Source organism: Myotis nattereri (genome assembly GCF_964212035.1).
Source record: "Myotis nattereri genome assembly, chromosome: 16".
Classification (NCBI taxonomy): domain Eukaryota; kingdom Metazoa; phylum Chordata; class Mammalia; order Chiroptera; family Vespertilionidae; genus Myotis; species Myotis nattereri.
This window is the reverse complement of record NC_138091.1, coordinates 30,900,638-30,925,742: the sequence shown is the minus strand read 5'-3', so window position 1 is coordinate 30,925,742 and position 25,105 is coordinate 30,900,638. Positions and strand designations below refer to the sequence as shown.

At 42.0% G+C, this 25,105-nt stretch overlaps 1 protein-coding gene across 1 annotated transcript in view; it reads right to left on the bottom strand.

Annotated features, from left to right (window-relative positions):
* Positions 1 to 25,105, bottom strand: part of ANKFN1 (ankyrin repeat and fibronectin type III domain containing 1) — a 482,658-nt gene that overhangs the window by 42,692 nt on the left and 414,861 nt on the right. Inside the window, exons 12-16 of the mRNA XM_081109618.1 lie at positions 22,842 to 22,949; positions 17,696 to 17,795; positions 16,640 to 16,772; positions 16,056 to 16,172; positions 5,987 to 6,202 (exon numbers count right to left, since the gene is read on the bottom strand). Of these exons, the coding sequence (XP_080965744.1) occupies positions 5,987 to 6,202; positions 16,056 to 16,172; positions 16,640 to 16,772; positions 17,696 to 17,795; positions 22,842 to 22,949 (674 nt within the window). The remainder of the gene's footprint in view (positions 1 to 5,986; positions 6,203 to 16,055; positions 16,173 to 16,639; positions 16,773 to 17,695; positions 17,796 to 22,841; positions 22,950 to 25,105) is intronic.

Sequence of the window (25,105 nt, the reverse complement as noted above, 5' to 3'; positions counted from 1 at the left end):
ATGTTGGCTTCTTTCACTTAGCGTAATGCTTTTAGGCTTCATTCCTGTCATAGCATGGGTCAGTACTTCATTAATTTTTATGGCTGAGTAATATTCTATTCGATGGATATGCTGCTTTATTTATTCATTCATTAGTTGTTGGGCATTTGGCTACTGTGAATAATTCTGTTGTAGACATCAGTGAACAAGTATATGTGTGAAGTCAATTGTTTCTTATATCCAGCCCACCTGGCTCATTTCCATTAGTTTCCCAATTCCAGCAGTTTTTGATCCCCATGTTAGAGGCTTGGGACAGGAATGAGCTAGAAAAAAAGCAAAAAAGGCAGACAAGATAGTAGGTCCTGGGCATCTCAGGTATAAGAAGATATTGAGTCCCTGGAGTTAAAAAGGAATGCCTAAGAGAAGGAAAGCAGAGATGGGAGGAGATAGAAGACAAGTTTCATTGTAGCTTTTCTAGGATCAAACTTTTAAAAAAGGATCCAGAGAAAGGGAGGGTGAGGGTGTGTAAAGCAGCATGGTAGCATGGGAACACCAGCCTAGGAGTCAGAAGACGTCAGTCTTAGTCCCTTCTTTGCTGTTTTTTGGCTGATATGACTCTGGCCAGTTATTTTTCTGAAATCCATAGCTTGATTTATGAATTGGCCACAATAAAATTACCCATTCAACCTCATTGGGTTTTTGTGAGGATTAAATGATATCATAGATGTGACAAAGTGTTATAAACTTAAAGTATAGTACAAATGAGAGATTAATATTCAGAGAAAACTTCACCTGTGAGGCTTTCAATTATTGAAGTGGCTCCTGAAGACCATGGTCAGAGTAACTCAGCACCTGAGAGGGACCTCCCTATTGGAAATGCTCTCATTGTCAGTTTGTTCAGAGGGACACTAGCTTGTTTGTAATGACTCTCTTCCTTTCCAGGAAAGTATGGGAAGGATTTCTCTCTCTCTCCCAAATATATGAGAGAGGCCTGTTATAAAGTCTGGGACTTGAGAAGGTTGGGCATTTGAGAGGGGTGGACCTGAAGTTTCCCTGGGGCACTAGGAATTAGTAGATTAGTTATGGGCCCAGATTTTGTTGAAGCCTGTATCTGTTTTTGAAATCCCCACTGTGGATCATACAGCCTTTACACAACTTTTCCTTAGTTCTTATGAAAAGGTAGAGGAAGGGAGAAAATGGTTGAGGGATGATTGAACCAGTGCTTGGGGTCCCCTGGGACAGTAAGGATGAGGAGATCGACTCGGTGTGCCCTAAGGAGAGCCTAGCATTACTTGGATTTTTCTGAGTAGAGAAATAATAAAAATCACTAACATTTATTGAGTAGTCACTTTGTGCTACCCTTCTAGTGTTTCATATGTTAACTCATTTACTTTTCATTAGAACCCTATGAAGTAGGTTGTTGTTTTTTTTTTCCCCCCCCAAAGGAGGAACTACAAGAGTTGAGAAATAAGTAACTTGCCCTAGTCATCCTATCTAATAATAGGCAAACATGGTAATTGACCGTACCTTCGCTACGCCTCCCATTGGCTAATCAGCACGTTATGCAAATTAACCTCCAACAAAGATGGCGGTTAATTTGCATACTGCAGGTAGGGCGGGACAGCACAGCCGCCAGCACGAGCTGCCATCCCGGGCCGCAGGCCGGCCCCAGAAGCCGCCCAGAAACCGGTGACTGGGGGGAGATGGGGGTCCCCTGCCCAGGCCTGACACCTCTCGCTGAGGCGTAAGGCCTGGGCAGGGGGTGGAGCTGGCAATCGGAGTGGTCTGGGGGTCCCCTGCCCAGGCCTGACGCCTCTGGAAGAGGCATCAGGCCTTGGCAAGGGGCCGATCCAGCGATCAGAGGATGATTGATGGGGGTCGACGCCTCTGGCCAAGGTGTCAGGCCTGGGTAAGGGGCCAGTCTGGCGATCGGAGGGAGATGGGGGTTCCTTGCCCAGGCCTGACGCCTCTGGTAATCAGAGGGTGATGGGGGTTGACGCCTCTGGTTGAGGCGTCAGGCCTGCGTGAGGGCGGAGCTGGTGATGGGGGGAGATGGGGGTCCCCTGCCCAGGCCTGAAGCCTGGGCCAGAGGCATCAGGCCTGGGGCGGAGGGGGCAGGGGATGGGGGGCCAAGCCGGCGATTGGTGTGAACTACAGAGGAAACACCTTTTCTGATGGCTCACTGGTTAAGCTCCCTGTATGCCACTGGTAACATTCTTAGTAACTTGGGTAATAATCCAAAAAGGTGATCGAGGGTTTTTCACCACACTCCTGGCGAAAAAAAATGAAGGTCCGCTGCTGGAGGGCTAAGAAATGTCAGATCCTGCCCTAGCCACTTTGGCTCAGTGGATAATGCCTTGGCCTGCCGATGGCAGGGTCTGAGTTCAATTGTGACCAAGGGCATGTACCTAGGTTTCAGGCTCCTCCCTGGCCAGGGCCCAGGTCAGGGCTCATGCAGGAGGCAACCAATCAAAGTGTTCCTCTCACTTTGATGTTTCTCTCTGTCTTTCCCTTTCTCTTCCACATTCTCTAAAAATCAATGGAAACATATCCTCAGGTGAGGCTAAAAAAAATAATAAAGAAATTATTATTATATGAAAGACACATCTTGAAAATGCCTAAAGAAAGTTGTCATTTTTTCATGGTGAAGGGATGGGAGTCTGTGTTGATGAAAACACCTTGGTGGCTGCGGTGACTGGCAGTGGCTGCAGCAGTGGGGTGATGGGGCTGGTGTCTTCCCCTGATCTGCCCAGTCACCTCCCACCAAGGGAGGCCAGACTGCAGCTTAGGCCCTATCTCCAAGGGGAGCAGGGAGTGGGCCTAAGCTGTCACTAGGACATCACCTGAGGACTCCCAGTATGTGAGAGGGGTCGGCTGGGCTGAGGGACATCCCCCCACCCCCCAGTGCACGAATTTCGTGCACCGGGCCCCTAGTCTATACTAATAAAAGGGTAATATGTTAATTAGGTTGGACGTCTTTCGGACGTCCATCCAGACAAAGCCACAGCAGCTTCAAGGCCCAGGGCTCAGGCAGCCATGGGCTCAGGCAGCCTTGAGCCCTGGTGGCTGTGATGCCCAGGGCTCATGGCAGCCATGAGCCTTGCCTGTGAGGCCCAAGACTCAACGGCAGCCATGGGTTAAGGCAGCTGTGGGATCAGGCAGCTGCGATCCCTGGCGGCTGTGAGGCCTGGGACTCACAGCAGCCGTGGGCTCAGGCAGCCGTGAACCCTGGCAGCTGTGAGGCCTGGGGCTCAGGCAGCTGCCGCAGCTGGCAGTGGCAGCAGCAGCAGGGTAATGGGGATGGTGCCTTCCCCTGATCAACCTGGTTGCCTCCCTCAGTGGGAGTGGGCCTAAGCCATCAGTAGGACATCCCCTGAGGGCTCCTGGACTGTGAGAGGGGGTAAGCCAGGCTGAGGGAACCTTGGCCTCTAGTCTATATAATAAAGCTTAAGCGACCATTATGGCGAAATGACCGGAACGACTGGTCACTATGATGCCCACTGACCACCAGGGGGCAGACTCTCAAAGCAGGAGCTGCCCCCTGGTGGTCAGTATGCTCCCACAGGGAGAGTGCCGCTCAGCCAGAAGCTGGGCTCACGGCTGGCGAGGGCAGCGGGAGCCTTTCCCGCCTCCAAAGCAGCGCTAAGGAACAGGGAGCAGGCGGGTGGTAAGGAGCGAGGGGTCCGGACTGCAAGAGGGATGTCTGACTGCCAACAGGTGGACATACCCCAGACTGCGAGAGGGCACAGGCCGGCCTAAGAGACCCCCCCCCCCCCCAGTGCATGAATTTCATGCACCGGTCCTCTAGTATAACTAGAAAAGGAGTCAGGAATCATACCCAGTCAGTCTGATTCCAAAATTGTGTCTCAGAATGTCATGTGATGTAGCAGAAAGAGGCCCAGGCTTCCAATCAGAAGGCCTGGTGGTTATCAGTCTACTGACCCTGAAAAAAGACTGGTTTGTGGCCCAGAATTGTGGGAATTACCTAGTCAGTTTTGGGCAACCACCACAACCTATCTCTACTTTCATGTTGAATTGGTGGGGCCACCTCCTGACATATTTAATCTTAAATCTGGGAGTGATTGAATACCAGCCCTACTAGTTTTATCCCCCATTTCCTCTCCAGTGTAAGACCTATTTGGGAAAGGGGTGAAAGAGAAAAATAGAAGAGGAGAAAGGAGAGTGGGGGTGGGCGGGAATGACATCAAGCAGGAATGTGCCAGTCAGCGGGGGTAAATTTTCCACTTGGATCTGGGTGGAAACCTGATCTTGCCTCTATTTTTGGTCTCCTTCTCTAACAACCTTTCGCCAGATTGGAATTTTTCTGCACCTGTAACACATTTTTAATGTAATAAGTCTAGGAGAAACCAGGTATTATATCACGCTGGGGCCTGTGCTGTTTCTAGGAGGGAAGGTAGCCCAGACCCCAGTTTATCCCTATAGGGGATTAGTGTATTAGTCACCCTGTAAAAGCTCAATTTATTATGATTTTTAAAATGTTTCTTTTAGCACTTGCTTATAAAAGGTGAAGAGGGGAGCCACGAATGTGTCTGTGTTCCCTGCCTCCACCTTTTCACACACACCCACCCTCTATCAATTTCATATGAACTCAGATTCCATAAAATCAAATCCAGAGGCTTTGACCAATTAGCTTACCTTTGCTTCTTTGGACTTTGTCCTTGTTTGGGCTGGTGCAACTAATAGAAAGGTGACCTTACTGTCGTAGCCACCCCTCAGTGGGGAATGGAAATAAGTGGTCTTAGCTGTTTAGGGTGATCATAGGGCGCTAGTGGGCCAAGGCTTGGATTTGGTTTGTTAGTGTGGGATTGAGCCCTTTATTTCTCCATTACTACAGATTGGCTTTCTTGTGAATATACTAGTATGTCATGGGTTGCATAGGGCTCAAGGTGGATGTTTCTCCCAGCTTTGCCACCTAACTGGACAGTTCTATAGAACTCATCCCCATCACTAAATTTAAATAAAGCAAGAAAAAGACATCTTGAAACCCAAATTCACATAAGAACATGTGAGGCAGTTTGGTGGCATGCATGGAGCATGCATGATGTGGGAACGTATCCTGGTTCTGCCATCCTCGTTAAGAGTCTGATCTAAGCTGCTTGAATTTGAATTTTGGTGGTATTCAGTTCTCAGGCAAGTCTCTCATCTTTCATTTTATCTCCCATTCCCCACTCACTGAAATCCTACCTCCTGCCCTGGAATATGATATAATGTAGCGGAGAGAAGAGAAACCTGCTTACAATCAGAAGATCTAAGTTCAAGTATTGGCTCTGTCCTTTTCTAGCTGTGTGCTCAGTGGCAAATCCAAGTTTGGTGGTGCTTGAACCTAATGCAATCTTGGGTTCTTTCCTTAAGGTAGAGAATACACAATTATGAATGTGAAATTGTTAGGATTTCTGCGAGGGCCTTGAAGGGGCTTGTGCAGGTGAAGAGCTGAATGATACAAAAATCTTCACTAGCTTCACTAAATCTGCCTCTGTCACATCATATCATCGAGCCTCAGTTATTTCATGCCTAAAATGGATTTAAACATGGCTGACTGTCTGTCTTGAGGGAGTAGTTCAAGGAACAAGCAAGAGTAAATATTATGAGTGTTTTTGTCCCAAGTGATACATACATGCACACACACACAAATACATATATAGTTTAGAAATGTATTATTATTGTAGTACATTCAGTTATTGGTTTAATGTTTTGATTATACTATGTGTAGATCCCTGCTCAAATATTTGTCTCATTGTTTCTCATTGGTTCATTGGGTCAGGGGCATCCTCAAGGTGCCAATACTTGAATTCCGGATTGGGAAAGTTAGATAAAATGAAAACAAGCTTCTGAATCTTTCCAATGTGTGGAATATAAACCATGACATGTCTCTGGACCTCTCCACTTCATCATTGCATATGTAAATAGATTTTGGTGTATTTCATTAGAGCCTCAATAAGTGTGTTTGGAACTTTAAATATATTAGGAAATTGAAAAGACTACATACCTGGATGGTTATCAGTAAAATGTCTAAAGCTGTTGGTTCCTCAGGTGTTGACAGAGACTTCCTCTGGCTTTGCAGCTTTGAGATCTGCATCCATTTGCCATTAAAAAATGAATAGAGCATCTCCACCTCTCTGATGGTGACTATCAGGATGTTTCCATGCCGGTCTTTAATGGGCTCATAGTAAACTCTTCCCAAATTGTGTGTTCCAAGTAAATTCTAGAAGCAAATAAATTTCTGGTAGCTTATGTGATGTACAAACAAAGCAACATAACTGCAACAAAAGACACTAAATAATTATCTGATGTTTCTGAGAAGCTGTGTGTTGTTGTTCTTTTAGCAGACTTAATCCTAGAAAATGTGGCATCATAGAAATGTACTTAACAGAAGCTCAAAGAAAATGTCTTCACCCATAAGCCTGCAAAGATTATAGCAAGAGACACAAAAATTAAGTTTTTTAAGCAAATTCAATACCTGTAAATATCTCTTACCCACATAGACACACCAGCACATAAACCTCAGTCACTGGCACTTGAAGAGAAACCCAGATGTTTTAAAGAAAAATGCCTGATATTTCAAGTATGCTGCTTGTGGAGTTTTCAAGCGATCTACAGTACACTGGTGAGAAGTGGGGTTGTTTAAAATGAAGAAGTGAATTGACAATGTAGCACATTGTACAGGTCCCAAATGACTGCACATTCCCTTCAAGATACTTTAATTGGGAGATTGGCCTGGTTTAATTTACCTGCATTTCAGGGAGTTCTATTTATTTAAAACTTTGTTGAAATTGTTCATGAGCTAGGTCAACTGTGGCAGACAATGCTTTCAGAAAGGTAGGAAGGGAAGGATGCTGCATTAAACGTGGAAGGGCCCAGGTAGATGTTATTAAAATAAACTGTCACAAATATGAGGGTTTGAAGAGCACTGAGAGGAATAGAATAAAATATCCTTTTACTTTGAATATCTATGGTTTTTAAAAATTATAAACCATCTTAGAACTCCTAGCTGTTATTTTTGTGAGCTTACATAAACACTGATGAGATAACCTGTTAGCCAGAGAGCAGAAGTAGAACTGGAATTTGTAAAAGTAACAAGGATGACCTAAAAATAAAAATGAATGAGCCAACTAACTACTCAGTATCCACATCTACCAAAATATTGGAATATCCCCTAATAGGTAGGGACTGTGTCTTAATTTTTTTTTTTTTAATTCACAAGGACAGGACACATAAGGAAGAAATTTCACAAATAATTATTGACATTTGAAAATTGAGTTGGCAGGATTACTATTTTTTAACAATGGCCTAATCACTTAGATTATTCTTGTTCAATAATTGACTTCCAGATCACAGAGAAGTAACTGGGTAAGGCAGTGGTTCTCAACCTGTGGGTTGCGACCCCTTTGGTGGTCAAACGACCCTTTTACAGGGGTCGCCTAAGACCATCCTGAATATCAGATATTTACATTACGATTCATAAAAGTAGCAACATTACAGTTATGAAGTAGCAACGAAAATAATTTTATGCTTGGGTCACAACATGAGGAACTGTATTTAAAGGGCCAGAAGGTTGAGAACCACTGGGGTAAGGCCTTTTAAGCCTGTCCTATGTAGTAGTTTGCTGCAAAGTAATACTGGCCAACAGCAGTGGTATGCTGGTAAACTGTCTATATAAAAAATAACTGATTTATAGGATATGCCAATTTCTGTGGTGTAAATACTCCCACCATAAGCTGATTTCAAGCTTCTAGGGTTTGATAACAGGCTTTCAAAATTCCTGAATATTTAACAGTTGGCTTTCCTAAGCCAGTGCAGGTTGGCTCCAGCACACCACTGCTATTAAGCCTTTAGTTATACTGGTGTTGAATTTCAGGGCTGGCTGCTGTTCATTAACTCTTAGACTTCTGAAAAATTGTTACTCTCTTAAGCCCTGATTTTCATCATCTAATATTAAGGATCCTTACAGTTCAAATATCCCTTAACCTAATCCTTACTTTATAGAGTTTTGGGGGGATTACATGAGAAAATATTTTGTATACTCTCAAGTTTGTAAATGTTCTTTACTGCTCTAATTGGAATCCCACCCTGGCTTACATTTAATCATTTTCAAGGCTCAGTCCATGTTTCACCATCTCTGAAAGGACTTTCCCAACTCTCTCAAGTAGAATTTACCATCTCCTCTTTTGTCCCCTATTGTTTCCTGTACAAACTTGTGTCTTAGCCTGACTGTGGTCTCCTTGCATATTGATATACTAGTGGCCTGGTGCACGAAACTCATGCACATTAAAAGGGAATTAATTAGAGGAAATACTTTAATATTGCTATTTGCCCTTTCTCTATAATAGAAGTGTCAGAGATGAAACAAAATTAGTAAAATGTATATGAAAATCTCCCTCCTGTCAGAGTCTGGGGCATGCTGTGGGACCCAGAGTCAAGTCCCCGCCCACCCGCGTGCACCTTGAAATCATGTGAGACCCAGACCCGGCCGGCCCCACCCCAATCAAGCTATTTAATAACAGCCTCAGGTCCCCCAGCCCGGTGCTGGGCAGGGGGTACAGCCTCAGGTCCCCCGTCAAGCCCCACCAGGCAGGGGGTGCAGCTTCAGTTCTCCTGTCAAGCCATGCTGGGCAGGGGGGGCACAGCCTCAGGTCCCCTATCAAGCCCTGCTGGGCAGGGGGTGCGGCCTTAGGTCACCTGGTGCAGCTTCAGGTCCCCCAGCTCAGCGCCAGGGCGAGGAGCACGGCCTCAGGTCTCCATGCCCTGGCGCCAGGGTGGGGGGCACGGCCTCAGGTCCCCCGTCAAGCCCTGCCAGGTGCGGGGCACAGCCTCAGGTCCCCCGGCCTGGCCTCAAGACCCCGGCCCCAGGTCCCCCGGCACAAGGACTATTTGCATATTAGCTCTTTATTATATAGGATATGTCATGAGATCTTGGTTGTTTTGTCTCTGTGTCTCGGGGTTCCTGGCACATAGTAAGAGCTCAATAACTTTTTGTTGACTGAATTAACATATTATTGTTAGGACACTGGAAAATACAATTTACTTTAAACCAAAGCTGCTGTGTAGACATTGAATGAGATGGTCATTTTTAAAGTAGTTATTATCAGTGGTTTACTATAAGAAAGCACTTTAAAAGTCTTCCTTAAATTCTTTATTGATATCAGATTGGGTTAGATAGCCAGCTCTAGGGAGCAACCAACTTAAAAGCAGAATATCCTTATGAAAATAAATTGCAACTATTCCAAGGGGGCAAATTTGAGCTTCTTTAGGACCTAAAGGATAAAAAGACCACTTTAGTACCTGTCATGCAATAAACATTAGGAGATTTGGGAACCCTGATGATCCTAAAAGATAAAGAGGAATAAAAGTCACTTGATGGCTCATAGGAATGCATCTTGGTTATAACCAGAATAAATCACAAGCCTGTCAATAGCCCTAGACAGAGACACAATATTTAGAGATCTTTAGTCAGACCTTCAACGGGAAGTTGAAGGAAGTCCAGAGTGGCAATATGAAGTCCTAAAAAAAAAAAGAGTAAAATTTTGGGCAAACTTTCCTCCAGCTTGAAAAATGAAAAAGACATAGTTTGAATAAATTGTTACCTGACTTTTACTCACTAACACTCATTTCTAAAAGTGGTGAAGGAGAACAGTTTAATGTAATCCAATCTACAGTGTCAGATTATTACTATATTTTGAGGATAAGTAGTCTGGACACCTCTTAATGTAAGAGCAATGTACACTTCTGCCTCTTGGGGCCTCTGTCATTTTCCTAAGAGTAGGAAAAACAATGTGGGGCCATAGCCACTTACAAGCTTTCTCTTTTATTTTTTAAGTCCAAATACTGGAAAATACTTGTCTCTCCTCTTGCCTAGGTAATATTAATCAAATTAAAGTCACTTCTAAATAGGTTCCAAATGATGCAGAATAGAATTTTACTTTTTAAAGAAAAATTATAATGTGGATTAATATCTTCTATTTGAAATTTTTGTCTGCTTTTGTAAATGAACACATAATAAGATGATGAAGTATTAGAAAGAATGCAGACTTTGGAGTTATGTAGATTTGTATTTGTATCCAGACTCTGCTACTTCCTATTTGTGTGATGTTAGGCAAGTTATTTAACCTTCCCAGCCCACAGTTTTATCATGTTAAACTAATATCAATAATAGTACTTTCTCATCAGGGTGTGGTGAAGATTAAATGAGATATAGTTTATAAAACTCTTAGCACAGTGCCTGTCATCTGTTCTATTAAATAAACAAAAGCTGTTGTTTCATGATTATTATTTATTACTAGAGGCCCAGTGGACGAAGTCGTGCATGGGTGGGTTCTCTCGGCCCGGCCGGCGATTGGGGCCTATCAAGGCAGAGGGAGATTGGCTGGGGGGAAGGGCCATGGTAGGTTGGCCAGCTGGCCAAGGGGAGGGGCTGAGGGAGGTTGGCTGGCCACCTTGATCAGGGCTGATGGGGCTGGCCAGTTTGGAGGAGGGACTGCGAGAGGTTGGCCAGCCATGGGAGGTTGGCCGGCCGCGGAAGGTTGGCTGTGGGAATGCACTGGCCACCAGGGGTCAGCTCCTGCATTGAGCGTCTGCCCTTGGTGGTCAGTGCGTGTCATAGTGAATGGTCATTCAGTCGTTTGGTCATTCAGTTGTTAGGTCGTTTGGTATCTTAGGCTTTTATTTATGTGTGTGTGTGTGTGTGTGTGTGTGTGTGTGTATTATGTAGTAAAGGATCTCAGTATAGAGCAGAAACTGGAAAACAAGGCAAGAGGCAAGAATGCATAGTGGTTGGTAGGCACTGTGATGAAGACAAGTCAGGGTGTATGGAAACAGAGGATGGGAAGAAAGATGGTGATGAAGACCTTTGTGTGCCTTGATAAAATGGGCCATTCTTTTTTTTTTTTTTTAATTTTGTTTTATTGCTTAAAGCAGGGGTCCTCAAACTTTTTAAACAGGGGTCCGGTTCAATGTCCCTCAGACCGTTGGAGGGCCGGACTATAGTTTAAAAAAAAACTATGAACAAATTCCTATGCACACTGCACATATCTTATTTTGAAGTAAAAAAACAAAAACGGGAATAAATACAATATTTGTATTTGCATGTGGCCTGCGGGCCATAGTTTGAGGATCCCTGGCTTAAAGTATTACAAAGAGTATTACATATGTCTCCTTCCTCCCTCCCCCCTTGACATTCCCCTGGCCTCCCCTACCCCCCAGTGTCTTATGTCCATTGGTTATGCTTATATGCATGCATACAAGTCCTTCGGTTGATCTCTTACTTCCCCTCCCAGCCCCCAACCCTCCCCGGCCTTCCCGCTGTAGTTTGAGTGTCTGTTCGATGCTGCTCTGCCTCTGTCTATTTTCGTTCATCAGTTTATAATGGTCTTTTATTATCCATAAATGAGTGAGATCATGTGGTATTTTTCTTTCATTGACTGGCTTATTTCACTTAGCATAATGCTCTCCAGTTCCATTCATGCTGTTGCAAATGGTAAGAATTCCTTCTTTTTTACAGCAGCATAGTATTCCGTTGTGTAGATGTACCACAGTTTTCTAATTCATTCATCTGCTGATGGGCACTTAGGCTGTTTCCAGATCTTAGCTATGGTAAATTGTGCTGCTATGAACATAGGGATGCATATATCCTTTCTGATTGGTGTTTCTGATTTCTTGGGATATATTCCTAGAAGTGGGATCAGTAGGTCTAATGGGAGTTCCATTTTTAACTTTTTGAGGAAACTCCATACTGTCTTCCATAGTGGCTGCACCAGTCTGCATTCCCACCAGCAGTTCACGAGTGTTCCCTTTTCTCCGCATCCTCTCCAGCACTTGTCATTTGTTGATTTGTTGATGATAGCCATTCTGACAGGTGTGAGATGATACCTCATTGTTGTTTTGATGTGCATCTCTCAGATGATTAGTGACTTTGAGCATGTTTACATATGTCTCTTGGCTTTCTGAATGTCCTCTTTTGAAAAGTGTCTATTTAGGTCCTTTGCCCATTTTTTGATTGGATTGTTTATCTTCCTTTTGTTAAGTTGTATGAGTTCCCTATAAATGTTGGAGATTAAACCTTTATCGGTGATTACATTGGCAAATATGTTCTCCCATGCAGTGGGCTTTCTTGTTGTTTTGTTGATGGTTTCTTTTGCTGTGCAAAAACTTTTTATTTTGATGTAGTCCCACTTGTTTATTTTCTCTTTAGTTTCCAATGCCCGAGGAGCAGTATCAGTGAAGAAATTGCTTTGGCATATGTCCGAGATTTTTGTTGCCTTTGGATTCTTCTAGTATTTTTATGGTTTCCCGTCTTACGTTCAGGTCCTTTATCCATTTTGAGTTTATTTTTGTGTATGGTGTAAGTTGGTGGTCTAGTTTCATTTTTTTGCATGTATCTGTCCAATTTTCCCAACACCATTTATTGAAGAGACTGTCTTGACTCCAGTGTATGTTCTTGACTCCTTTGTCAAATATTAATTGAGCATATTGGTTCGGGTTGATTTCTGGGTTCTCTATCCTATTCCATTGACCTATATTTCTGTTCTTGTGCCAGTACCAGGCAGTTTTGAGAACAGTGGCTTTGTAATACAGCTTGATATCTGGTATTGAGATCCCACCTACTTTGTTCTTTCTCAGGATCGCTGCAGCTATTCGGGGTCTTTTTTTATTCCAGATGAATTTTTGGAGCGTCCGTTCTAGGTCTGTGAAATATGCCATTGGTATTTTAATGGGAAGTGCGTTGAATTTATAGATTGCTTTGGGTAGTATGGACATTTTAATGATGTTGATTCTACCAATCCATGAACATGGTATGTTCTTCCATCTGTTTATGTCTTCCTCTATCTCTTTTTTCAATGTCCTGTAGCTTTCTGAGTAGAGGTCTTTTGCCTCTTTAGTTAAGTTTATTCCTAGGTATCTTAATTTTTTTGGTGTGATGATAAATGGTATTAAAATGGGCCAGTCTTGGAAGAGTGTGAGTAAGGGAATGGCATGGTCAGAATCTTTTGTCTGTGGCTTATGCCAACCAAGCTATTTAATAATGTATTTTTAGTTTCCTCAGAGCATTATAAAAAAATGTTAGGTTAGTAAAGAGACATAAAATATTAAGTGAGCATCACTTATTTTTTTTATTTTTTTTCTTTCTCTTTTGAAAAGTTTTTCTATGCTTGTAACTGCCCCCTTTGTCCCCCACCCCCTAAACAACAACAACAAATCAAGTGGCTTCAATATAGGTTGGAACAAAAGTAGTTTTATAGTTGTTCATATGGAATATAATACAATAATTAATAAACAATAGTACTAAATGGGAAGTGAGGAAGTAAGTGGAGAAGGAGTTTCAAGAACTTTGGGTCTAAGGAAGAGAAGAGAGTTTGGTAGTTGAAGGGGTTTGTGGGGTTGAGGAAGGGATTTGAGGTGAGGTTAAACTGGAGAGACTTGATTTATCCCGTATGATAAAGATGTAATGTGCACCCGACTGCTTAATGACCAGATCACGGATCAGAAGGAGGGTGGGGCAGCGAGCTACAAGTGGGTGGCGGAGAGCTACAGGAGGGGCAGGGCTGCAAGTTATGGGGGGGGGGAGGGGGGGGAAGGGGGGCGGGGAGAGCTGCAGGAGGGCAGGGTAGTGGATGGAGAGCTACTGGAGGGCAGCAGCGAGCTACTGGTGAGCTACTGGTGCATGGATTCATGTGCAGGGCTACTAGTGTTTAAATAAGAAGTCAGAGCACATTTGAGGGAGAAGCCTTTGGTAGGAGGAGTGAGACTATTTATTGGAATAGGAAGGAAGAGAAAGTAGGGTCTGTGGAAGGAAGCTTTTAAATCTGATGATGGAAAATAATTAATTCTTATTTATTAATGAATTATATAGTGAAGTCATCAGCTGATCTGTAATGAGTGTGGGGAAGGTGAAGGGATGTGGGATAATGGAGACAGTTTTAAATAGTTGTTTTATAGTTTGGGAAAGTGCATTTAGTAGAGAAATGGAATGTGATCACTAGGTAACATTATATGTGGGAATTGTAGTAGTGAATTTAACATAAAGCCAGTCAACTGTCCCCCCCTCCCCCACCTTTTTGGTGATTTTTTTCTATAGCAGTATACAACTATACTTCAGTATAGACATGTTGGATTCATCCAGACTTGGGATTTTTCCAAATAAATAATATGGAAGGAGACAGTGGCCAGAAATTTAGAATATTTTCAAGGGAGTGATTATGATGGGCCAAGGAATATAAGCTAGACAAAGAGGGAAATTCCTCAGAAGGCGGCTGATGCATTACAAAAAGTTGTGGGGCCAAGGAAATCCAAGAGCTATTGCAGTGGGAGTAGTTGAGTAGGGAACACTGACCATCACAGCTTCCCTTTAGTTCCTTAGCATCTAACTGCACTGGCTTGTGACGGTCTGATTCTTCCAGTGTTACTGATATCAGATGAAAGTGTTTTAGGAAGCCTTCAATAAACATAGAATCAAAGAGCTCCATTTGAAATCCTAAGGTTATTCAGTCTGTGATCCAAGCATGTCTGGGCTGTATGGTGGGCTAATGAGAGAGTCCATCCAATAAGGGCTCTGAGCCTCCTGGGAAAGAACTTTATCCTAATGAAGGAGCAGTTTGAGGTACAGTGAATTGGTCTAATTTAAGCTGATCAGTGATGAAAGGAAAGGAGTGCTTCACATTGAGCATAGTCATCATGGCCAAGCTCCAAGAACTTTTTCTTGAGTTGAAGGGGAAGATTCTGCAATCAAGAGAGTTGAAATGGAGAGCACTGTTTACTAAAATATCTGAGGCCAGTGAGGACACAAGGCAGTAAACCACTTATGTAATGGAACATAGCACGGAGCATTCTTAAAGGTAAGAGTTACTTTGCAGAATTACTTATAATAGCAACACAATAATTATTATTGCAGGAAGTTGACTTATTGCGTGGGTCAAGAAATGAAGTTCCTGTAATTGCAGGTGGTGGTGGAGCTGTAGAATTTTTTTTTTTTTGTTATGACCCTATTTTTATGCCTTGGCTAGGATAGCCTGGCTAAATACAGTGTACATAGATTCCTGTTATGCATATTTCTGGGGTTGATGTAACTGATAGCTTTGTAGGTAGATGCCCATTACTGTTAAAGGCTCAGAGATCTCTTAAAGACCCTAGTTCCATATAGCAGATGTTTTTCTGTTAGGAACCACAAATTCAGGGAATGTCAGAAAACAATGAGAGGAAAATCCAGAAGAGCTTGGTTAGAACACAAACTCTAGGAGGGACTCTGTAATCTATAAATATTCTTGTAGGGATTAGAGACCTGATCTGATTAGGTTAGTACCATGGTTGGCAAACTGCGGCTCTCGAGCTACATGCGGCTCTTTGGCCCCTTGAGTGTGGCTCTTCCTAAGCCTTAGGAGTGCCCTAATTAAGTTAATACCAATGTGCCTACCTATATAGTTTAAATTAAAAAAATGTGGCTCTCAAAAGAAATTTCAGTCGTTGTACTGTTGATATTTGGCTCTGTTGACTAATGAGTTTGCTGACCACTGGGTTGGTATACAGATAGATGAATACATTCATGGTTATAAGTAAGCTTTTGTTTTGCTTTAAGTAAGCAAAAATGTATGCAAATACCTTTGTTTTACTAAAAGCACCAAGCCAAGAAACACCTCAAAATATCTCCTTGGTCTATTTCTCCATCTCCATACACTCATAAAGGCACAGGATGCCAGAGCAGCAAGGGCTCTTCAGGTTATCTACTCAAACTCCTTTTATTTTGCAAGTGATAAAACTGAGACCTAGCAAGGAGAAATGAGTTGGCTTATTAATATCAAATCCAGAAATCAAGTCTTCTTACTTCTTGTTTGGGGGTCACTCTTAGACTCTTTAAGAGAGACCCCTGCTTCTCTTCCAAGAGACTGCTAAAGGCACAGGTTCCCTACGTGAGCAGGTGTGCAGCAGCTCAAACTGAGAGTCCTTCATATGCTTCATGGGCTCTGAAAGAGAGAGGATCTCACCATTTCCTTTCCGGGTCAGATTGGAATGGAATTAACAAGTTTTTCTCAGATTTCTGTCGAGGTCTGGGTTGAAACCTGGCCCCTCACCTGTAGCTGGGCTGTTGCTGCGAGCATCTTCTGCCGAGTTTGCAGTACTGTGGATGAGGACATGGAGATAGGCAAACTTTGCCTTAACCACCTTATATCTTCCCACATACAAGACAGCTGCAAAAGAAGTCACAAGGTCATATCATCATCCAAGCCAGTACATGATTTAGGTTGTGGCATCAAAGCACAGCAGGGAGAAGGAAACCTGACCCCTGATGTTTGTTCTCTAGTCCATTTGCAGATATGGGTGAAACAACTTTTTGATCTCAGTCCAATTGGAAAAAGATCTGAATGTTAATGAAACAGTCAGATCCACAGTTTAGTCTTTGCCAAACGATCCCATAACTCAGAATAGTAGAGACACAATCTGACAGGATGCAAGCTTCTTTGCTTTGAAAATGTAGCGTAGACACTGTTTTGGCATTTTGTATGACATAGGGCATATCAGAACTGAAAGACCTTTTAGGAAATTTACTCCCACCCCAATACTTTGATCACTGGAGACCCCGTAACTAAGGTTTCAGAGATTTGTGTGCTGTAACATTGGTGCAAAGTGGGAGTAAATAAAATCAAACTCAATATACCTTCGTGAACCACAGAAAATCTTGTGTGATGGAACTGGTGTGAGAGTCATCTATTTCAACGATTGGTATTTGATCTTCATTGGTGACTAACATATTATCTTTGTAATAAAATATAACGGCTATGTAGAGTCCCCTAAAAAGAAAAGGCAAAATAAAAATTGTCCTCCACCATTTTCCTCTACCAAGCCTCAATCATGGTAAAATGTTTTTGGACATGAAAAGGATAACTTAAAATATATCTATGAGCGTATTCTTGCTAAGAATCACAAGTTCACTGTTCAAAACTCAGAGAAATTACTATCTTGTTCAAATTCTCAGAAGAAAAATGAACTTCATATTCTTTTTAAAAAATGTGATAGATCTATTAAAAATTAAAATATGGTAAACATACAATATTATGAGTTTCTGGTATATAACATAACTATTCAATATTTATATACTTATGAAGTGATCACCATGATTAAAAAAAAAAGAAAAACAAATCTTGTCATTTGCAACAACATGGATGGACCTAGAGCAGCAGTGGGCAGACTACAGCCCGCGGGCCGGATCCGGCCCGTTTGAAATGAATAAAACTAAAAAAAAAAAAAAGACCGTACCCTTTTATGTAATGATGTTTACTTTGAATTTATATTAGTTCGCACAAACACTCCATCCATGCTTTTGTTCTGGCCCTCCGGTCCAGTTTAAGAACCCATTGTGGCCCTCGAGTCAAAAAGTTTGCCCACCCCTGACCTAGAGGTTTATATGCTAAGTGAAATAAGTTAGACAGAGAAGGACAAATACCGAATGATTTCACTTATATGTGGAATCTAATAAAGAAAAATGAACAAAACAAAACAGCAACAGACTCATAGAAAGAGATCACACTGATAGTTGCCAGAGGAGTGGCGGTAGGGTGGAAGGATGGCTGAAAAAGTGGAGGGAAATAAGAGGTATGAACTTCATATTCTTTTAATAACAGAAAGTAATTTCAACTTAGTTTCTACCCAGAACCAAAACCAGCTGATTCCTGAGAAGTTAAAACTTTCTGAAAAAACAAACTATAGGACCCACCGCTTCAAGGTCTTCACAAACTTGTTTGAGGAATGGAATAGGTGTTTTAGGCTCCTTGAGACTGACTGCTTGCGGCCTGTGGTTTGTAATTTTGAAGTTTCTGGAACACAGAAAAAAATACAGTGTAAATTCCATTGGCAGGAAACACTCCCAGTACCTTCTTCCCTCCTTCCTGCCTTCTACTCCCCTGTCTCCTCAGTGTTATCCTCAGTCTCATGTAGGGATTCAGCTCATTCATTCCTACAAGAAACTTTTGTATCTTGAGATGCCAGTGGTTAATTCAATGAACAGATCCTCAAAAATGTTGGCCATGAGTAACATAACTCCAGGGGAAACCACTGGGGTGTTTTGTTTATCCTCTCTGTATCAGCGGTTTATTATAAGGTGGGATAGTCCACTAAATTTTTTTTCATTATACTAGTAAAATTAATATAGGTATATTACAGAAAATGTGGAGAATAGAAAATAAAAAACAAAATCCCACCCATATCATCCTGCCACTTTATTATAATCACTGCTAGCATTCTAGGAAGGTTTTTTTTTCCAGCATATGTGAGGGTTACAAACATAGTTTAGGTATGATTATTATCCTTATTCAGGAGAAAAATTGAGACAGAAAGGTTAAGTGAGTTGTCCAAGGTAAAAAAACACCAGTACCCAGAAAAACGGAGACATTCATTCACTGAATAAGTATTTGTTGAGACACTACTGTGTGCAAGGTTTTGTGGCTACCGTGGTGAGCAAATCACCCATTGCATCTGTTGAGCTCTTCTGTTTACAACCTGGAGCTCTCCCTGACAAAAGCAGTAGACTTCTTTGCAAACAGGGCTCTATGGAGCTGAATGAGATGATCACTGATTCTAATTCTTATCTTCAATGTAATGAAGGGAAGCTGAGGTTGGGCCATCATCAAACTTTTGACACATCTGTCAGTGGGGATGAGAATATGGTCCATATTGGTGCTGTTAGACATGGAATCCTGGGTGATGGCCCATGGCGGAGGCCCAGTGTGATTCTGCCCATGATCCTATAGGAGCAGTTGGGAGTGAGCTGACACAAGCATTCATGCCAGCTTCAAGCTTGAGCTGGTAACAGTTATTCCTGGCAGAACAAAGCAAAAGCATTTTTTTCTGACTTGAACATGAATTCAGCTGGTCATATCCTGCTTGAAAATGATGCTGCTGGGACTTCCGGTTAAAGCAGCATATTGAACACATTCATTACATACCGCTCTCTCCTTAAACCTCACAAAATGCAGAGCAAAAAGATTTTAAAAATCTATAAAGACAAAGACATAAATCTATAAAGACAATGAGATGGGACAGGAGACAAAAGCAAGTGAATTTTGGTAGCTGGAAAGCAGATGGACAGATGGATTTAGCAGACTTGAGAAAGATGAATCCTAAGCCAGCAGTGGAGAAAGATGAGAAGTAACCTGACTCACCCTGTGGGCACCATATACTGCTGGAAGTTGGGGGTGAACATGGAGCTAAAATCAGGGGGATGTGTTTAAGTCTGTTTAGAAAGTAGTTAGACTTCTAGATATCCTCTGCGACTCTGTTTAGGTAGACAGATACCCTTTCCCCTCTCTAGAAAAAAGAGTCATATTCTCTGGAAAGCACAAAAACGGGTCTTTAGAGTGGGAAACACAGGGTACAGTTAATGGGTGGGGAGGAGGTGTTTTGTACTCAAAAACAAGTGGATTAAATGAAAGTTTCCATACAGAATATTTCCCCACTGGGCTCTTAGAACATTGGTATTCAAACTTATTTCCTCCAGGCAGGATACTGGAAAGAAACTTCTGTGGCCAAAGAGAAGGTACCTAAAGATTCTGACATTGGCTTCACTGCTTTCCTAAAGATAAGGCCATGCTAGATCACCTTACAGTGAAGCCTGTAAGTAAAGAGCCTTAGTGCTCAGAACTTCCCAATAGCTGTTGAGTTCCCGTCTGTTAAATCTGAGCACATGTATAAGGATCACCAGGGAGTTGCAAAGAACAGGTTAACAGGAAAGACAGATGCCAAACCCAAAGAAATAAAAGAGCATTTTAGAGGAGAGACTATGCTGAGAAAAGAAAATATAAAATGAAACAATGCCTATCATTAATAGCCTTAGAAATAAGAAAAGACATTGCCTCATAAAAACGATAGGAATCTGGAAGAGAAATATTCAGAGAATAAAACAGAGCATTGGAAATTAAAAATATTTTATCAAAGTCCTGGCTGGATAGCGCAGTTGGTTAGAGTGTTATCCTGATACACCAAGGTTGCAGGTTTGATCCCTGGTCAAGGCACATACAAGACTTAACAGCACCAATAACCTCTCTCCCTTCCCCTCTCTCTCTCCCTTCCTCTCTCTCTCTAAAAAAATACATGTTATCAAAGTCTGAAAGACATAATAGAAAGCTTAGAAAATAAAGTTGGGGAAATTTAAAAGGACACGGGATGGAAAGGAGTAGAGGGAGGGGGAAAAAGGAAAAATAAAGGGCTGGTCTCTGAGGTTCAACATCTGAATAAGAGCTCTTGTAGGGAGAATGGAGAAAAGGGAACAAATAATTTAAGAAAATATCCCCTAATTGAAGGTGCCTTCCATATTGAAAGGGCTTGCCAAGTGTGCAACACAAAGGACAACAATAGAGCCACGCAAAGGCACATAATAGTGAAATTTTAGAATACTGAATTTAAAAAGAAAACTTAAAACCTTAGAGAGCAGAAAAAATAGGTTTTATACAAAACTGCAATCAGACCAAAAGCTAGAAGACAGTGAGGTCTGAAGGAAAATTATTTCAATGGTGAATTCCATACTTATCCAAATCCTTAAATAAATGTTAAGTAGAATAACTAGAACAAATCTTTAGACATTCATTGTATCCAAAAGTTAGCTCCCAAGTATCCTCTCAGGAAGCTGCCAGAGAAAAGGCTTCCCCAAATGAGAGACTAACCCAAGAAAAAGAAAGATATGGGATTAAAAAAAAGAAGAAATCTAATATTGGAGAGTGGCATGAAGAGTCCTCAACATAGTGGTGAAAGGAGATCTTAGGGTGACAGCTGCTCACCAGACACAGAGGCAGCCAGTAACCAGTCTAGATTGGAGGAGGTAAAAGGGCTCCATGAGAAGTGTCTTTAAGAAGGTGCAGTTGAAACAATAGTAATGTTATCTGATTGTATTGAGAGAAAATTGATACAACTGGAGAATAGCTGAGCATCCTATAGGACCACTGTTCTTTGGAATGCACTTGGGTACTGTTTAAGTATCCAGAGCATATTTCAATATAAAAAATAATCCTCCTTTTTGGGAAGTTCTACTTTATGCCTTAATCAGTCTTTCCGATAGTCCACATATGTTTACATCCATGTGAGGAAATGCATGCACATGATAAAGTTGATGGAAACCATAGAAATAATTGGGCTGTCTAGACAATCATTTCTTGACCACTGAATAGTAATCCAATAGTAATGGGGAGAGCATCTAAATCCTTAGGTAATACAAATAATATTCCCTTATCCTCATGAGTAGTTTTATCTTTCCCCCTCTGATAAAGATCAAACAAAATGTGGCTTATGAATCGCAAATAATTACCTTTCCATTGCTTTATTACCTTTGCCTGCCATACAGGAACCAATGGGCAGGAGAATGATGAAGAATCAGGAAAGGAGAAAGTGAAGTAAGAAATCTATGGTTGAAACTAAGAGATGCTAGCTGAGTTTTAAGTAGGTGTTAAGATGGTCATACTTCGCATTAGCAAAAAGTTGTTCTCAGTTACTGTTTAACTATGACAATAAAGCCCTTTGGAAATTTTGACTATAGCTAGAACTGAGTATTAATATTTGCAAGAAAATAATGTTCTTCTAGGTAATGCCTCATCTGGTTAAATGGACTCTAGATAACTGAGAATTGAGTGCACCTTGCGTAGTGTGGAATGTTGAAGGCTCTGATCTGGATAAAGTTTTCCTAAAGTTCTGGGAATGAAATCCCTCTGGGGTTTCCTTCTCAGGCTTCTTCCATGCATATTTAACTCTCCTAATGAACCATTCATTAGGACAATATTTTCTTGCAAATGTGTGTCCTCATTTCTAGTTATAGCCAACATTTCTACAGTTATCATAGTTCTACAGTAATTGGGAATAACATTTTGTTTACACCTTATCAGAACTCAACTAGCATCTCTTCATCTCAACCATCGATTTCTTACCTCCCAGGTCCAGCAGTGCCCTGAATCTAGGGAGTGCAATGTGGTTGGCGATCTGGTGGGTGAAGGAGCATGGAAAATGAAAACTTTATGGAGGCTTTAATTCTCCAAATAAAACTAAGTGCCTGTTCCACGAATCATTACACAGATCAGAAATCCGACCCTGTCCCATTGGAACAGTCCAAGTAGAAGAGAAGCTTTCAAAAGCTCCTCGAGAGATTTTCTGGGTGTAGTTGGCAGGTCTGTGGAAGGTATGCTCTACTTGGTCTTGAGCAATAGTACAGGGGAAGATTAAAATTCAGGGTGAGGTTAAAGTCCAAGGCCCAGTCCTGATGTAAGTAAGGATGGGAGACCAAAAAATGAGGTGTGACAATGAGGCTGGGCTTGGAGACAGAAAACCTCAGTTGCTATGTTGATTCTGTCTTTTCCTAGCATTGTGACCTTGGTCAAGTAACTTAGCCTCAGTGGTAATTGCCAAAATGAGGATGGAAGAGAGATATTGGATGTGACATTGCATGTAAACTTTATTGGAAGTATACACAAAGGTTTATTATTTTTGTTGCTGCTATAAATGGTTATGCTTCCTCAAGGATGCTCACAGAGTTTGCTTCAGAGGTGAAACTTTTTAGGGTGAATATACTCAAGACCCAGCACACTGAGGAGGTTTGCAAAGGGGCAGTTCAAAGGGAAGGGAACTAATGGCAGCTGCTGTTTTTCTTGTGCTTGTTTTCAAACTATTCTTATAAAGAGAGGGTGAGAGAGAAAGGGAGGAAGGAGAGGGAAATCTTTTCTGAAGGGTTAAAGCAAGATAGTGCTGTAAAGTGATTCCAGATGTACAAATATTAATATCTCTTTCTCCCTGATGAATGAGAAGGTATGACCCAGTTAGGAAACTGCTAAAATTACCGGCGCCACCGAGACCTCAGTCGATGGCCCAGTGCAGATTTTTATCCTTACCTCGGCAACTGTAATGCTGATGAAGGGCTCGGACCTGCTGCAGCAGACCTTCCAAAACTTCACTCTGTCCCTTGTGTCTGGGCTCTCTGTCGTCATAGTCTTTCCAGTCTATTGAACAAAAGAAACAAACAGAGTGAAATTTTAAAGCAGGGGAGGCCTCTCCCCAGCCCTGCCTTGGGAGCCGAGTTTTGCTCATGCTGCCCACAGACTCTGTGGATAAGCACCCAGCATTTGCACAGCTAGCAAGCAGTGCCAAGGGTTTGGAGGCTGCCATTGTTCAGGGCCCTGTGCAAAACAGTAATTGTGGTTGGTTTCTCATGTTGGGCAGTTTTAGGGCACAAGAAAATGGTAATGGAAAGCCAAAAGAAAATGGGGAATTTGGGAGTCCAATTTCCCCTCCCCCAGCTCCTTATTCTCCTTTCAGCACCCAGTGTCCTAATCAGTTCCCCTGCCATCTCTCCACTTAGCACCCCAGGTCTCAACTGGATTTCCACAGTAGGAAAGAAGGGGGTGTGGGAATGTGCAGACTAGATGAAATCTACAGTCCCAATGCTTTTATTGTAGGTTTCACACTTTTGGCCAAATTGACATTTCTTTCCAAGGAAAGAGCCCATGTCAGATGCCAAGAAATGGAAATCTACATTTTGCTCTAATGAATGTCTGCTTTGGTTAGCTGGCACGGCAGCTCCTGCACATACTCTGAGCCACCAACCACCCTGTCTGCTCAGTCTCTAAATATACAGTATTAGCTTACATGGCAAATTTAAATTGCAATACCCACTGAGATTTTTCTCCCCCTTCTATTTTCATTCCATTTGGCAATAATGATATCAAGAGTAATAACCCGTATGGGACTAATGTCAAGTCTGTAATTCTGCTGTCTCCAACTCTGGATTTTTTTTTTTTTTTAAGCAGGTCAGTCAGTCATTTCATAGTCCATCCCTTCTTCTCTGTTTTCCTTCCCCCAGTTTTACTTTCTGAACCTTTCAGAAACAAACAATTGAAGGTGCTTCTTAGTTAAAATGCTTTTTCTAAAAACGCTAGACTTTTTTTTTTTTCTCCTAGAAAAGTCAGTTTGTTCATAAGTATATTGGAGGCTTAAATTCTAGTGGAATGATTTTCAAATTCCCTCCCCCTAGTTTTATTTTAAAATATGGAATCTCCCTTGTTTAGGTGCCATGACAGTTAAAGTTAGGTAAAAGTCTTCTACACTGGTCCATCCAAGGCCAAGTAGTACAGCACATTTAGACAGACACAGGTCCTGGAGACAGGTAAACTTGGGTGTGAACCCTGGCCCTTCTAATTCCTAGCTTAGTGACTATAACTGAAGAAAGTTACTTACACTCACAGGGTCTCTACTCTGTAACGTGAGAAAGGAGCATAGTGTCTTCCTTGAATTATTTTGTGAGGATTAAATGAGAGGTCTAAGAGGTATCTAGCACGATGTTACATAGAAGGCATTGTGTAAGTAATAACTTAAAAAGAAGGGTATTTATTGGCGGGGAGTTAACTCCCTGAGTAGCAAGTATGTAAACATTCTTACCGTATCAGATGATCCCCTATGAAGAAGGAGGCCCCAGATATATCCTAATCCTTCCTCTTTCCCACCCTCTCCCATGTACCCTTCTCCATTTTAGCTCTCACAAGACCGAGGCCAACAGAAACCCATTCCAGTTCTACATTACTCAACTGGTTGGTGGCATGGCCAGGACTGTCACATAGTCATAAGACTCTCCCTGATATGCTCATTTCCTTATACCATGGACATGTTTGTTTTTTCTTTTGGGAAGGAGGGTCAGAGCTTGGTTGGCATCTGTGTGGTGTGGGTTAGTTGTGGTCAACTCTGGAGACAGGGAATTGGCATAGGTGCCTTCTGTAGACTCTGTTCCTTGTGGGCAGGAACTGTGACTTAATTTCTCTTTGTCTCAGGTTTCTCCTCTGTAAAGTGAATTTCTGAGTGTCTTTTTAGGTTATCTGAGATTTCAAAGAAGTAATGAAAGAGGTTGTTTCCCTTATTATCTTTGAGCACATAGGAGACACTCATTAAATCTTGGTGAGGCATTGTGAGTAGCTGTGTGAAGGTGTTCAGATAGGATGGACTAGGAAAGGGCTGTTATTGGGAAATTTGGAAATGTTTGAGGACATTAACTCCAAGTACTTTTTGTAGTGTCCCTGTTGTCTGGGCACAGTGAGAATAAACATTATTTTTGTGGATTTCCAAAGGTCATTATGAGTTTGTTCCCCTAGCTGGATAAATGTATCTG